Source organism: Talpa europaea (assembly GCF_964194135.1).
Source record: "Talpa europaea genome assembly, chromosome: 15".
Classification (NCBI taxonomy): Eukaryota; Metazoa; Chordata; class Mammalia; order Eulipotyphla; family Talpidae; genus Talpa; species Talpa europaea.
Genome location: NC_140083.1, coordinates 39,809,565 through 39,824,773, shown reverse-complemented (window position 1 = coordinate 39,824,773; position 15,209 = coordinate 39,809,565). Strand labels below are relative to the sequence as shown.

Genomic DNA, 15,209 nt, shown 5'->3' with positions numbered 1-15,209 from the left:
CCAGAGTGGGGAGCAGAACAGGCGGATCTACTGAAATCCACTGGAAGGGGAGCAGTGGGTGAGACAGGAGAGGTTTGCTGCACCATGTGGGTCAGCTCCTTGGCCGAGGATTGAACTCAGACCTTAGTGGTGATAGTGCTGAGACTAACCCCTAGACCACCAGGGAGGCCCTATGGTCCTGTTTTGAGCCAGGTTTAATTAAGGATCATGTCCCAGTAACCCCCACTTCCCACCCCTACACACAAGGAACCTGGAGCCTCAGCCACAGTGGCAGCCTTCACGGCTATGCCCAGCCTTACCTCCTGAGGAAGTTCTAGTTTGGAGCGGTCAGTTCCTTCTTTTGACTGAAGACCCATCAGGTAGGGGACTGGAGCATCGAGGAAATGCAGCAGGGAGGCGGGGAGGATGGGCACGTAGACATGTTGCCACTGGAAAGGGAACAGGAGGGCTGTGACGCCCTCAGCCACAGTCATCAGGCGCTGGTAATCTGCAGGGACAAGGGCCATGAACATGTGTCAGTGTCCTGCTGGTAAACACGGTGTCCAGAAGAGGCTCTGGTGCTAGCAAACGAATGATAACGATCCTGCAGACAATGAGTGGGCGGGTGTTAGTCCACCATGATTAAGGAGTTCAGCAGTTTCCTGTGAGGGTGGAGACACACACAAACACATATATACACATCGGCAAATACACACACACACACACACACACACACACGGCCAGCTGAGGCCAGAGAAGGCACTGGCTGGAGCACACAGATGTCCTCTGTGATGGGGATGGTCAAGGAGGTGACCCCGACACCCCTTCACCCTGCAAGTGTGAGGCAGATGATGGAGCTGTGGGAGATGAGGGTCTTCCACCTCAGGGAGCTGACCTGAACCCCGGGGTCTGTGGAAGGCACAAGTTCTGGGTCTATGCTACGGTGGGAGGCACCAAGGAACCCAGTCTCCACTGGGGCAGGACCCGCTGTTACACCTCCTCTTCCTGGTGCCCACCAGGGCTTCATCTCGTCTGCCCAGAGAAGGGGGCTTCATCTTGTCTGCCCAGCTGTGCGGAAGTAGCCTGATGGATGCTGCGGTATGTCACACACACGTCTCTGCTTTTACTAAAAAGCGCCCAACCAAAGAGCTAGAAGCAGGAAGGCAAGCAGAGCAGGTAACTATGAAGCAGGCCAAATCCAGGGAGATGGCCCTAGGATTCTCTTCTGTGGCATCCATTCAACCGAGGACTGGGGTGTTTTTATTTTTCTAATCTCAGTAGCTTAGTGTATAACCTGACTTATAATAAGTACTGAAAAATATCTTTGAGTAAATAAATGCATTACTAGGATCAGATTATAGAACCATGCTCGCTAGCCACAACTTACATAGGCTTGATTAGACTTTGTCCACATGAGAGTCAAGAACCACTTATTTTTCAGTAAGAGAAAATGGTAACAATCCAGAGAAAAAATGATTCACTCAAAAAATCCTATTTCCTGGATACTTACATATCCAGCTAGTTGTGTGCATGTTCAGGCACATTATAAAGAAAATTCAAGTATTCACTTATTAAGCCATGGATACTGCTTATTATACAGAAAATGTTTACCCAGTGACTCATTCTAACTATGCTTCAGTAGATCCTACAGAGATCAGAACTACCCTTTAGAAACAAAGATTGATTTTTTTAAAGAGTTATTTTTATTTATTTATGCATACAAGATCTGGGGTGTAGCCCAGAGGTAAAAGGGGGTGAGAGGATTCCCCAGAGACAGAGTGGGGAGCAGAACAGGTGGATTGACTGAAATCCACTGCTGAGGGGAGAAGTGGGTGAGAAAGGAGAGGTCTGCTGAGCCATTGGTTCAGCTCCCTGGCTGGATATCAAACTCAGGCAGTAGTGGTCAGTGATAGCCTGATAGCGCTGGGACTTAACCCCTGTGCCACCAGGGAGGCCCGCAATGTTTGCATTTTAACATTTGTCCTGTGTCTAGAGTCTTCTGGAATTGACATGAAATTGCAAGGTCATCCCAGCGGGGTATACATCCACAGTCACTCCAGGAGTTGGAGGAGGAGGAGGTGCATGGAAAATTCAGAGAAAGAGAAAGGCAACACCATTTAAATATTTTATGACGTGACTCTATTCCAGATATGTAGTGCGTCTTATGTAGATGAGTTATCACAAAAAAACAACTTGACTGGTGTTGCCTGTATTTGCAAACTTTTAAAAACTGGTATTTGCTTTATTATGGGCTTCTATGGAGTTTTATAGTTACAAGAATAAAATTACTAGAGTTTTTCTAGGTACTGTTGTTAAAGATTGGGTTTCTAAGACAATCACTTCCTTTAAAACGTTTCTGGGGCCTCCTTGGTGGTGCAAGGGGTTAAGCACAGCACTATGAAGCAATTCACAGCCTCTGCAGCACAAGTTCGATCCTCGGCTGGCCAGGGAGCAAACCACATGGCGCAGCAGACCTCTCCTGTCTCGCCAGCTGCTCCCCTCAGCAGTGTATTTCAGTGGATCTGCCTGTTCTGCTCCCCACTCTGTCTCTGTGAATCTTCTCATCCTCTTGCACCTCTGGCTCTTGTATGCATAAATAAATATATCTTTAAAAAAAATCAATAAAATGTTTCTGACTCAGCTAGGCCCTTAAAAAAACACTAAGATCTAGACTATAAAACAAAACTACATTTACAGCATGAAATGGGAGAAAAGAAACTATTTAATGGTCCTTAAATAATTTAAAGGAAAACTTTATTTAACGGAGTTTTATTAGGAAAAGCAGTGTGCAGAGCCACCTGGTTAAGAAACAGTCATCATTTAGTCTGCCAATGCTTCAGTCACAAACAAGTCAGATTTTTTTTAACAAGATGGGCTTCTATGTCCACGTGGGGCGGGGGGAAGCACCCCCTAGGTGAGACCTAGGACAGGACTTGACATGCCAGGAAACCAGGAGTATATGAGGGTGTCAGGACACCAGCCCCACTGCAGTGGGGATGCGGCTTCCTGGCAAGAAAGGAAGCAGCAGCTACTGCCTGAGCGAGGCGGGGGACACTGCACGGTGACCCCGGGAGTAGGGGCTGAGTCCACTTATGTCCTGTAAGGTCAGAGGAGGGCATGCATGAGATCTGACCCTGGCCATGAGGACATTGCTCCTGCCCGTCAGGGGCTGCTTGTCTCTCTTTCCCCCTCAGCTCTACTGACACACGAGAAAGGCTGGGGGCTGAGCACAGCAGTGTCCTGTCGATCATTAACTGCCCCGTCCATGGTTAGGATTACTGAAAAGTGTCTCACAGGGAACGATGACTACACTGCAGGGCAGGGCACTAGAGGCGCAAGCGAGAGAGGGGAGACCGCAGTGTGGGTACCTGGTGTGAAGTGTGAGGTGCAAACATTGTGAGGGAGGCAGTGCAAGGTGTCAGGTATGCTGCGTGCAATGAGAGCAGTGAGGGCAGAGAGCAGTGAGGGATGCAAAACACAGTGAGGCTGCAGCGTGCAGTGAGGTTGCAGTGGGGGTGTGCCTTGGGGTTGCAGTGAGGTTGTAGTGGGATATGCAGTTAGGTTGCAGTAGGGTGTGCAGTGAGGCCGCTGTGGGGTTGTGGTATGCAGTTAAGTGTGTACAGTTGTGCAGCCATGGATGTGTGGAGGTGTGCCCTGTCAGCAGAGAGGTGTGCCCTGTCAGCAGAGAGGTGTGAGTTGTGACTTATGAGTCTGGGGTATGTTGCGTGGTCAGGTGGACTCTGTGAGGTATGAGGGGTAAGGTCTATAGTATGAGACGAGTTGTGTGCCATGTCAGTGAGGTGTGGCAGGAGGCTGCAGTGTGGGCCACCAAAGGTGTGTGTAGCGTGTTCTGACACTGCATTGAGGCGGTGGTGCCAGGGAGGTATCCTGTGTTGGGCAAGCCCAGCAATTTGAGGTTACAGGACTTGCAACTTTCTCAGGAAAAACTCAAGAAGCCTCCACCTTCTGATGAGGTTAATTCAGGCACAGCTCAGAGAAGGTGGCAGGGAGAGGGGGCTGGGGGCACAGGCAGGCATGCAGGCAGCGCTGTGCCCACGTGAGTGTGAGGGGAGTGCAAGACATGACTTGACTTAGTGGCACCAAGTGTTAGACACTGGGGTTCATCCCATCTTTACTCCCCATGACTCCTCTGGGAGGAGGACTAGACCTCGAGCTCCGGGCGGCTCCAGGCTGTGCTCTTTTCTGGCCTCCTAGGCCCCAGAACCTTTACCTCCTGGCTGTGTTCTCTGCATAAAATGCCCGCCTGTCACCACTGTGAGTGACTGGGTGTGTGAGTGCCCTATAGAACAAACCAGGTCTGGAAGAAGGGGCTGCACACCAGATCCCAGTTCTGTGGACAAGGACGTCTCATCACTGAACCCCATCACCTTTGAGTTTTTGTGGGAACAGCTTTAAATGTTATGGCTTATCAGTGGTTGGAAATGAAGTTACAGAGGACATTAAAGGCCCCTTGACACAGTTGGGAAGGATGTGGGTGGGCGCCAGGGCACACATCAGATATAATGACTCTCATCTCATTCATCTCAAATGGGCCAGACGTCATCCATGTCAAGGTATTTTTTTCTCAGTTTTTTTAAAAGATTTATTTATACAAGAACTGAGATACAGGCCAGAGGTGGGGGAGGGTGAGAGGATTCCCGAGAGACAGAGTGGGGAGCAGAACAGGCAGACAGACCAAAAACACTGCTGAGTGGAGCAGTGGGCGAGACAGGAGAGGTCTGCCGTGCCATGTGGGTATATCCCTGGCCAGCTGAGAATCAAACCCACACTACAGAGGCTGCAGACAGCTTCACAGCGCTGTGCTCAACCCGCTGCACCACTGGGGAGGCCTACGTCAAGATATTTTGTAACTTCCACCTTTATAATAGACATCGTGAGCCACGAGCTAGTGACTTAGAGATATACAGGGAACAGAGGAGGGAAGGCTGAAGAGGGTGCCAGTCCATGAGTCCGGCAGCCAAGCCTCTTTGGGGAGTCCCCAGCCCCAAGCTCAGCCCCACTGTTACTGACAGCTATGTGACCTTGGCCAGGTACTTAGCTTCCCCGAGTCTCAATGTCTTCCTGAGTCAAAAAAACGCCTGAGAGTACTAACCCCTTGTTGAGAGGAATAAATTGGGGGTGGGGTGGGGCGGGAACCAGAAACAAAAATAAACAAACAAAACAAAACAAAACTCTTACCAGGCATTTTACACCATAGTTTTAACAAAGAGTGATTTCAATGAACGGTTATAAAATTCAGCACATGCCTTTTCTATCACAGTATTCACACACACGCACACACATATGTTTGCATTTATATGTGTATATTTCTATAATCTCAGGACTCACTCTCTCTTGGCATAAAAAATACCAAAATACTCATTTGGTGAAAAAACCCATATGCTCTATACTCATTCTTCTTCATTTGCAAATGAAATCAATAGGTAGATCCTTATAACTTTTACCAGCTAACTACCCCCTGGCTCCACAGAGCAGCAGAGGGATAAGCTGACACAGCAGGAAGGTGGGCACTGAGCAGGGCTGGAAGGTCAGGCCTGCAGAGCTGGTTAGCAGGGGGGCTGTGATGTGGAAGGTTTCTGCCTAAAGGCGTGGCTTCCGGGATTAGAGGATGATCATTAGGCTCTCCAGCAAGAAACAAATGCCTTGACTGTTTAACAAAGTCACACTCTAACCACTTAAGATCTGATGACTTGCAGGGAGCATGGAGCAGCTAGTTCTGTACAGTCTTTCTTATTTAATCTTCAAAATCAAACAGGGAGTGAGGGGAGAGAAAGAAAAGAAAACAAAACAAACCTCTTGTTACCCCTTCCTCCCATGAATGAAGGGCCCAGGGCCACAATGCAGAGGGACAGGCCCAGCCCTGAGCTCAGGCCCCGGGCTTCCCAGGGCAAAGTGCTTTCCAGTCAGGGTGCTCCGGGGCAAGACTTTGCTGAATGACCTTGAAGAGCCTTTCAATTCAAGGACCTGAAGTTTCTCCTCCTGGGGGGGCTAATCACCCGAGGGAATGAGCTCAAGCCTGCCCCTCCAGCACAGTGCCACCCAGCCCCCCAGGGATGCAGGTGGGAAAGGAAGAACAGGGAATCCCTCAGACACAGAGGAGAGGGGAGGGGAGGGGAGGGAAAGGGAGAGGAGGGGGAGGAGAGGAGGGGAGGGGAGGGGAGGGGAGGGGAGGGGAGGGGAGGGGAGGGGATGGGAGGGGAGGGGAGGGGAGGGGAGGGGAGGAGAGGATTGGATTGAGGTTGGGCAGCTGGAGCTGAACCTCCAGGACCTGCGGGCATCAGGACATGTGGTCAAAGAACGTCTGCATAAGAAACAGCAGGAAACACAGCCCCGCCAAGGGCTGTCAACACACGAACAGCGTGTGTGAACAACACACACAAGATGGGAAGTACAAATACAGCCTGCTTGGATCAGCCTCACTCACCATTTAAAATAGAAAAGAAAAAAAAAAGGAGAGTGAAGAAGCAGCGAGACCACAGCAGCAAGACTGCAGCCCCTCCAGCACCAGGCAAATCCCCTCCACCCCCCTGGGGTTGGCCCTAAGGGGCACAGGCCCTTCGACCTGCTTGCCCTCGCATTACAGGGCAACCCCATACGAAATGGATTGCCTGACTGTGGGTCCTCACCTGCACACTTAAAAGGGACTTATTAATACTCAACTGCATGGAGTTTACTCAGGACATCCTTTCCCCCTAACACTCATAGTCACCACCAGCCGGACTGGGTGGCTATTTTCTCGGCAAGCTCATATTCCTGTTGGAACTAATATCTGGGCCAGGCTCAGCATTTACCACCATAGATGCAAAAAGAAAACCCAAATTGTGGTAGTGTCTTAAGATGGGTCGGGAGAACTTTGACTGAAAAATACCACGGAGGCAACTTCGTTTGGGGATGGTGAATAACCAGAGGCCCCATGACGTAGGTGGCACAGAGAGCCTGGGAGGGTGTTCCCACTGCACCCTCCTCTCAGTCATCCTCCTCAGCCCCAGGCCCGCTGACCCCTTCTGGAGTCAGCTAGAAGGTGACCCTCAGGTGACCTAAAGAACGAGGAGTCCGCGAGTCCCTGGCAGAAACAGGACTCTCGCTGCACAAGAAGGAATTTACTGCTTCTATGAGGATCACGTCTTATCAGGAGAAGGGGGCTCTTCTAACTAAAGAGACCCTCCAATTGTTGTAGAGCAACCCCGATACTTTCCCCCTAACACAATCAGCAGAGCCAGTGGGGGGGGTCCACCTCCCAGCATTCTCTGCACCATTGCCCCTGAGAGAAGCCTGCATTGGCCCGGCCTCCCCCCCCACACACAAGACAGGCCCCTCCTGGGCTCTAGCCCATGCCAGAACAGGCTAGGGCGCAGGCACCGCCGGGAGACCTACCTTGCGAGTAGAGCAGGATCTGCATCTCCAGCAGCACACAGGTGAACACCTGCACCAGGTTCTCCAGCCCCAGCAGCTCCACCGCCTCCCGCAGCGGGTAGTCGGACAGTGGCAGCTCGTCGGGCCCCGGCCTCTGACAGATGATGGGCTCATACACCCCATAGAACTTGAGGGACCGGCCCGCGGGCGGCAGCGGCACCTCATAGAGGACATTGTGGATGTAGCTCTCGAGCGGCAGGGGCGGGGGCTGCTGCGAGGTCACAGCGCGGTGAAGCTGGGAGAGGAACTTGCGGCAGGCCTGCATGAAGGGCAGCGGTGTGATGAGGCAGATGCTCTTGGACACGTACAGGGTGTCTCTGGTGATGTCATAGGAGTTGTCGCGCTGGAGCTTCTGCAGGGACATGGCGTCCCCGTCGTCCAGGCTGCTGGCCAGCGAGTCCAGGCTGCAGGAGGATGAGGCACTGCCCTGCTGCTCGGCATTGTGCATCTGGTAGAGCGTCTGCATGGCCGTGCAGATCTGCTTGCTGGCCACCTCCTCGAAGAAGGTCAGCACGAAGCCGTAGGTGCGGGAGCCGTCCTCCCGGGTGATGATGAACGAGTGGAACTGAGGCTCCCTCTCGTCGGCTTGAGTTCGGAAGGACAGTCCTTTGGGCATGCACAGCTGTGGGGGAGGGAGAAGCGTGAGCACAGAGAACCCCAAACCAGGAAGCAATGTTGCCGTGTTGCTGCCAACCTCACTGGACTCAGAAGGACCTGGTTTGATTTAACACGACATCAGTAAGCAGCCTCAAAGCCGAGCTGCACTGGTCCTTGCCCCTAAGAGGAAAGTGCACAGGGCGGGTGGATGGGCCAGGGCATCACACGGCATCACATGCAGGAGACCAGACTGAACCCAGGAAGGCCCCCCTTCGCCCCAGGAGGCCTGCAGTACCCCAAGAATCACAGAAACCCTCGGAGGCCTGGTTTCTGGGTCAATAGCACCAGCTCTCTCTATGACCTAAAGACAAGACGTGCAAAAGCACTTTACAAATATTTAACGTAGAAGGGCTACGTTTCCGAGCAAAGGGGTGCAGATTCCTTTGATAAGCGAAACAATGTTCAACACAGAATAACAAAAACAAGGGGTCATTTCTGCTCTTTCAAACATGACACTTGACGCTAGAAAAATTCACATTGGAAAGATTTGATTTTTGACCTACTGCTGCAGAAGGGCAGAAACAGGCATGCTTGGCTTCTTACAGCAGACACTCCCTTCCTGTCCTGGGGACATCCGGGGACCGAGTTACACTTGGGAACAAAGTTACTGAGGAGCCAAAGACAGTTCAGGTCAGACAGTTTCAGGGCACAGATCAGGATGGAGTCTTCAAAACACCTGGGTCACCTATGCCCCAGCACACTGGCCTGGCCTCTGGTTGGAACTGTTTTCCTGGGGTACCCCCGTGTTCCGCTCCCTGAGTTGTACTGTATTTTCTAAAAATGGCTCCAACAATATTTCTAATTCCACACTGTCTTCCAGAACCTTGCAATTCTCCCATCAAAAGGTGCAGTCCAGGGCCTCCCTAGTGGCCTAGGGGTTAAGTCTCAGTGCTTATCACCACTACAGCCTGAGTTCAATACCCACCCAGGTAGCTAACCCACATGGCGCAGCAGACCTCTCCTGTCTCGCCTGCTACTCCCCTTGGCAGTGAAGTCAATCTGCCTGTTGTACTCCCCACTCTGTCTGGTGAATTCTCTCACCCCCAGCACCTCTGGCCTACACCCCAGTTCTATGCAAAAAGAGGTGCAGTCTACCCATCTCCCAGAACCTGGGGAGGGCCTATGCTGCCACAATGAATGAAGCTCACCCAACACATTCAGTGTAGTCAGTCAAGACCACAGGAAGGCTGATTTGAATCATTCTTGCTCCAGGCTAAGCTCAAACGTATTTATCATAGTGCAGAGCACATAACTATTTGTTGAATGAATGAATGAACAAGACCATTAATCTCTGACTCAGCCTGTAGTTCTCTTCACACCCGATAGGAAATTGAGACACACCATGACCTCCAAAGTCAACATGAAGGTTTAATTTAATGGACAGATTTTCCTGACATCATAAACCACAAGATTACAGCTCCAACTGTTTTTGAACAGCTGCCAAATATTCTCTGAAGGCCTTGTCACTTTCTTGCACACAAATCCCAACATTTACAGGAAGAGCTTTGCCAAAAGTGGTGCTCAAGGTAAGGAAATGGCTTTCCAGGCTTTAGAGGACAGATGTAAGTGTCTCTAAATGCGGTTCCTACAAATCAAAAAAAGTGACTTCGACTTCTGATCTGGAAACTGTGAATTGGGAAATGCTATTTATCGCCTTTTCGACTTTGAAAGTGAGAACGATTGCATGAATTGTTGGGCTTGTTTTCCCAAAAACTGAGCTCTAAATCAAAACTCGCTGTCCATGATGTTCAATGATCTCTCATCATCTCTAAGGGGACTACCATTCACCCAGCCAGGCCCTCCCCTCCCACAGAAAACCACAGTCTAAGCTGACCAGACCCCCAGGTTGCTCTGGGCAGTGCGCCAGAGAGGGCTGTGGGCCCTCTGAGTCTGCTTGACCAAATGTCCTATTATCTCTCTGCACTCTTCATCTGGTCTGCTACCAAGCAGCACACAGCCCTGCCCTATTCAGTCAAGCTCTTGCCAAGTGCAAAGCCTGGCTCTCGAGATGAAGCGCCATCCTCCCAGTGCCCCACGGTGCTAGAGGGCAGAGGGAGGTGGGGCCAGGGGTGGCCTCTCAGAGGAAATCAGTGCTTGAAATGAAATCTTCAGGGGTGATGAGAAGCACTTGCTGGATGAAGGGGACATGGAAGAGCCCGCAGGAGGATGAGGAAGGGAGAAGGAGAGGAAGGCAGCTAGAAATGCTGGGCAGCTGAGGGCCAGGTGGTCTGGGCTCGGGGATGGGGGCTGGAGGATGGTGGTTGGGGGGTGTAGAAACAGAAGGAGAGGGAGTCTACAGCATAGGGGAACAGAAAGAAAGGCCGCTAGGTAGGTGGCCATCCACGGGTGGGCTCTGGGAATGCGATGTGGACAGGCTGAGTTTGGGACACGGGTGCGCTATTCAGCCACAGCATAAAGAAACTGGCTGGGGCTGAGCCCCGCCCCTGAGATTTTATTGTGCTATGTGAACTAACTGGGTCAAAATGGGGGCTCACTTTCACACTGATGTCAACCCTGTGGGTGTAACTGAGGATCAGCCATTTCAAATTCTGTACAAAGTACAAACCAGCCCTTTTTTTCTTTGAAGCTTGCAAGATGGGCATCTGAACAGGGGTTTTTTTTCCATGTTCAACCCTTGACCCTTGACCTCTGACTCCTCACTGCACTCCACCCTTCTTTGTTATCAAAGTAATGAGTACTTTGTAAACTTAGAGCTTTATAAGTTATTACTCCTTTAATGACTTGAAACATTTCATCAGATGTTTCCCAGGACAGTATACAAAGTAGACTGTATCTCAGAACTGGCCACTGTTTCCTTCCTTACAAGGCAAGGTTTGCTACATTCCTAAGCATTCCTAAGGACAAAGTCTACATATAGGAACATTCCCTGAGCTGTCATGGTTACCTCAGAGAGGTCTGAAAGGAGAGGAGGAGGCAGAGGGGCTTCAGCTCTGCTCACAAAACTTTGTTGTTTTTTTTTAAAGATTTATTTATTTATTTATTTATTTATTTATTTATTTATTTATTTATTTATTTATTTATTTATTTCATTTATTTATACAAGCACTCGGTACAGTCAGAAGTGCGGGAGGGTGAGAGAATTCACCAGAGCCAGAGCAGGGAGCAGAGCAGGCAGAGTGACGAAGTACACTGCTGAGGGGAGCAGCCGGGGATCAAACAGGCGCTGCAGAGGCTGTGGGCAGCTTCGCAACCCAGCGCTCAACCACTGTGCAGCGGGGAGGCCCTGTTTTTTTTTTTTTTTAAGAGGTGACTTCCTGAAGCCAATGCGTTGGCGCCAGTCAATCCTGGGTGGTGGGTATATGTGATTGTTCCATTGTTCTGTCTGTTTTATGATACTTGTCATTTTTTTCATTAAAAATCTTTGCATCAACAACCAAAAGAGACATAAAAAGTGATTAATTCAGAAACAATTTCATCTGTCACTTATATTTATTTTGTTGCTTCTGTACTGCTCCGGCACACAGGATTTTTTTTTTTTTCTTTTTATTTAACAAAGACCACTGTGTTGGGTACTTGATTTCTGTGTGGAATTAATGACCCTGATTCAAAGCGCCGCTGTCTCTTGTTAGAGGGATGACAGATATTACAGAAGGCGAGGGCTCACTGGAGTGGGATTTTGTTAAAGGTAGGAACAAAGCTTTATAACTTTAGGTGGGGATAAATTATAGCTTCTACAAATGCATACACTAATAAATCAAAGGGGAAATTAAAGGCAGTAAATCTATGACCCAAATGCAGCCTAGTTTAATGGGGTGCTTTTCAGAGATTTTTGAGGAGTACCAACAAATATTTTTCGACTTGCAGCAACAGTGCTGTGTGCTGCTTGACCATCCAAACATAAGCCTGCATATTCACTCTTCAGAGGGAAACTTCTGATGCTTGAAAAGAATAACCTCAGATGGAAGGGGTAAAGAAAATATCAAAGACAGATCAAGGAAGTCAATAAATGCCTTAGAGATGAATGATTTGCATATAGGCAAAAGCTATCACCAGTGTCCCAAGGTTAGTCCATTTAAGTGATTAAACCCCAGAAAACCCCAGAAGTGGTATGACTGCAAATTTGCATTGTAGCAAGAAGCTAGTTTGGGACATCATTCTAATTTATACTTTGAACTAGTTCAATGATTTAGGAAGACTAAGTGTTATGATCTGTTTAAACTCTTTTTTAAAAAATGATTTTATTTATTCATGCATACAAGAACTGGGGTACAGGCCAGATGTACGGGAGGGTGAGAGGATTCACCAGAGACAGATCAGGGAACAGAACAGGCAGACTGAAGAAATACACTGCTGAGGGGAGCAGCGGGCGCAACAGGAGAGGTCTGCCGCGCCATGTGGGACCCTCGCCGGCCGGCCGGGATTGAACTGGCACTGCAGAGGCTGCGGACAGCCCCACTGCGCTATGCTCAACCACCTGCACCACCAGGGAGGCCCTGTTTACACTCTTGTCCACATTCCCCATTGCCTCATTAGATGCTCTTTTCTTTACTATCTTTCCATTAAGTTGCTGGCGTAAGCAGCTGGTAACTTATTTTTTGTCACTGCTGTTAGCTGACTGTTTTAGACAGAAGTCTGTCTTGTGTCCCTGAGTCTCTGATCATGCTGGCGTGTCCTGCAAAGACTCAACCTGAGCTCCAAGCACCCTGGCTCTCCCTCCAAAAAGGCAGCAGTAGCTCCTGTCTCCCAGGAGCACACCCAGCAGGGAGGGTTTACTGTGGGACAAACACCCCCAAGGGTCCATCATGACCCCATGTGGTTTGGGTGCTGGTCAAACCAAGTCATGCAGCTTTTCTTGGTAGGAGACCATGTGCAGGTCAGAAAAGAGTGAGCCAGAGAGTGATAGTGATCTGGAGGCCTCCAAACCTTGTAAACCATGGATCAGCACCCTCACTGGGGTTACCTGAGCATGTATGTGACAGCAGTGTACTGGGAGGGCCTGGTGGGCACCCACCATCTCAAATACTCATGCCCCTCCCAGCACCCATCCTAATGGGGCCCTCTGGCCCTACTTTCCAGATAGGCAAGAGCACCCACTCTCTGCTTTAGCCTCTACCTTGAGTTGTCTCTGCACCTGTGGTGACTGGGCTAGGTCTGCTCCCTGGGGGCTCTGACTCTAATATTCAGAGTTTGTGGAGGCCCAACTTTCCTAAATTGTCTGAAATTTATGAGCTGTATCTAAGAATCTCTAAAGGGGTTTATCAACACTTGTGACTTTCTATTTTGATTCAAATCCCTTATAAATAAATTCCTACTAATGTCCAAACAATGCCCTATAGTTCCTTCCCACCTTCACTTTGTGAACCTCACTAGCTCCAGGTTCATTCTATAACATTCCTTGAATGACAAAGTAATCTCATACCTTCCGCCCCAGGTGAACAAAGTAAATCACTTTCACCAAAGCCATCTAGTGTCAGTTATTACAGGCCCACTGTGTTTCCCTGATAGTTGCGGAAAATGACCCACGCAGTAGCTGTGGGGACCCCGGGTATTTACCTCACCTCTATGAGCTTCATTTTCCACATCTGTAAAGTGAGGTTGATAATACCCACCTTACAGAATTGTTTATCAAAGCATTAAATTAAATGAAATAATGTAGGGACTTTCCTGGTTGCAGAAGGGTTGAGTCTCATCCCTATCACCTCTGTAGCGTGAGTTTGATCCCCAGCTAAGGAACTGACCCACATGGCACAGCAGACCTCTCCTGTCTTGCCCGCTGCTCCCCTCAGCAGTGGATTTCAGAAGATCTGCTTGTTCTGCTCCCCACTCTGTCTCTGGTTAATCCTCCCACCCCCCCGCACATCTGGCTGACACCCCCAGATCCACACACACACACACACACACACACACACAATTAAAATTAAATAATGTACCCATTCAAAATGCAGGCACTATTGTTACCTTAATAAAGTAAAACGATGGCGAAAGAGGCCGAGAGGACAAGAAAAGCACGCACCATGCTCACTGCATCCTGGTCGAAAGGGTTCCATTCCACACTCTGCGGGTAGTGGGCCAGGACTTTGGACTTGAATGTTCTTCTCAAAGGACTCTGGTCAAAATTTTCACCTACAACAAATACTTAAAAATTAGTTAAAATCTAGAATATTTTCAAATGGATGTCGTAGCTTTACTTTACAGATGTCTTGGCTTGAGATTTGATTTAATTTCACCTCTAACAATGAATCTGAGTTGTAAAATTCTCAATGAACAACTAAGAAAGAACTATTACTAAAAGACCTACATCTGAATGTCAGAATCGGAGTTTTAAGACCCTGCATAGAGCCCTGATGCTCAGGGTCCAGCTAGGCTAAAACAATCTTGCTGTAACACAATCACAGTTCTTGTTCAGTATGTAGTGATAAGAGAAATGTATTTGGAAATATTTAATTCACAAAAGAAATGTCCTTTGTTGAGTTCATCTTACATCTTAAGACCTTGAAGTTTGTACCTAGAAAGACCCAATGCTGCAGTCCTCCAAGTTGGTAATTTTACAATTTTTTCCACAAAAATCTCTGACAAGTGTGACTATCTTCAGGCTTTAAATGTAACAGAACCAACAGAATTGGAAAACGGCACTACTGAAATGCCTAGCTTAGTAGACAGAATACACGAAACACATTAGCCTCTTCAAAGAAACAAGTCATTTTGAGCCAAATCCATTACCTGTCAAAATTCTGGAGAAAGAAAAGACTATGCATTATTATATGTGATTCCAAATATATGAGAAGACTCAATACTGTCAGCTCAGTTACCAATTCCCTTGATAATTTGTCAATTCTCATGTGACCTGTTACCCCCAAGTGCCTCAGTTTCATAAAATATTTTAATGTGAATGGACCTTAAATTCTGAGTGTCAAATAGGTGAGTTTCAGGAGTTAGAAGACCCTGCAGCAATGTTGTTCTATCTCCTGTGTTTTTCTATATCGTAAGTTCTGATTACGTGCAACACATGAACTGCCTACTGAGAAGTTAATGCTGCCACCTGCACTTGTGCAAGTGGGAACACCATGAGGGAATTCATGAGTCACACTTGGACATCTAGTCAGACTCAGTTTCCATTTTCAGTAAAATATGAAAAGCCGGATACTGAGACACCTTTTAGTGTAAAACTTAGCAGATCA

The 15,209-nt window shown here is 48.7% G+C and overlaps 1 protein-coding gene across 5 annotated transcripts in view; it reads right to left on the bottom strand.

The window, feature by feature from the left end:
- Positions 1-15,209, bottom strand: part of DENND5B (DENN domain containing 5B) — a gene marked incomplete at both ends in the record, with an annotated part of 120,574 nt that overhangs the window by 49,519 nt on the left and 55,846 nt on the right. For all 5 annotated transcript variants that reach the window (XM_084254660.1, XM_084254662.1, XM_084254661.1 and 2 more), the window contains 3 exons: positions 300-487; positions 7,375-8,035; positions 14,045-14,154. In XM_084254660.1, the coding sequence (XP_084110786.1) occupies positions 300-487; positions 7,375-8,035; positions 14,045-14,154 (959 nt within the window). The remainder of the gene's footprint in view (positions 1-299; positions 488-7,374; positions 8,036-14,044; positions 14,155-15,209) is intronic.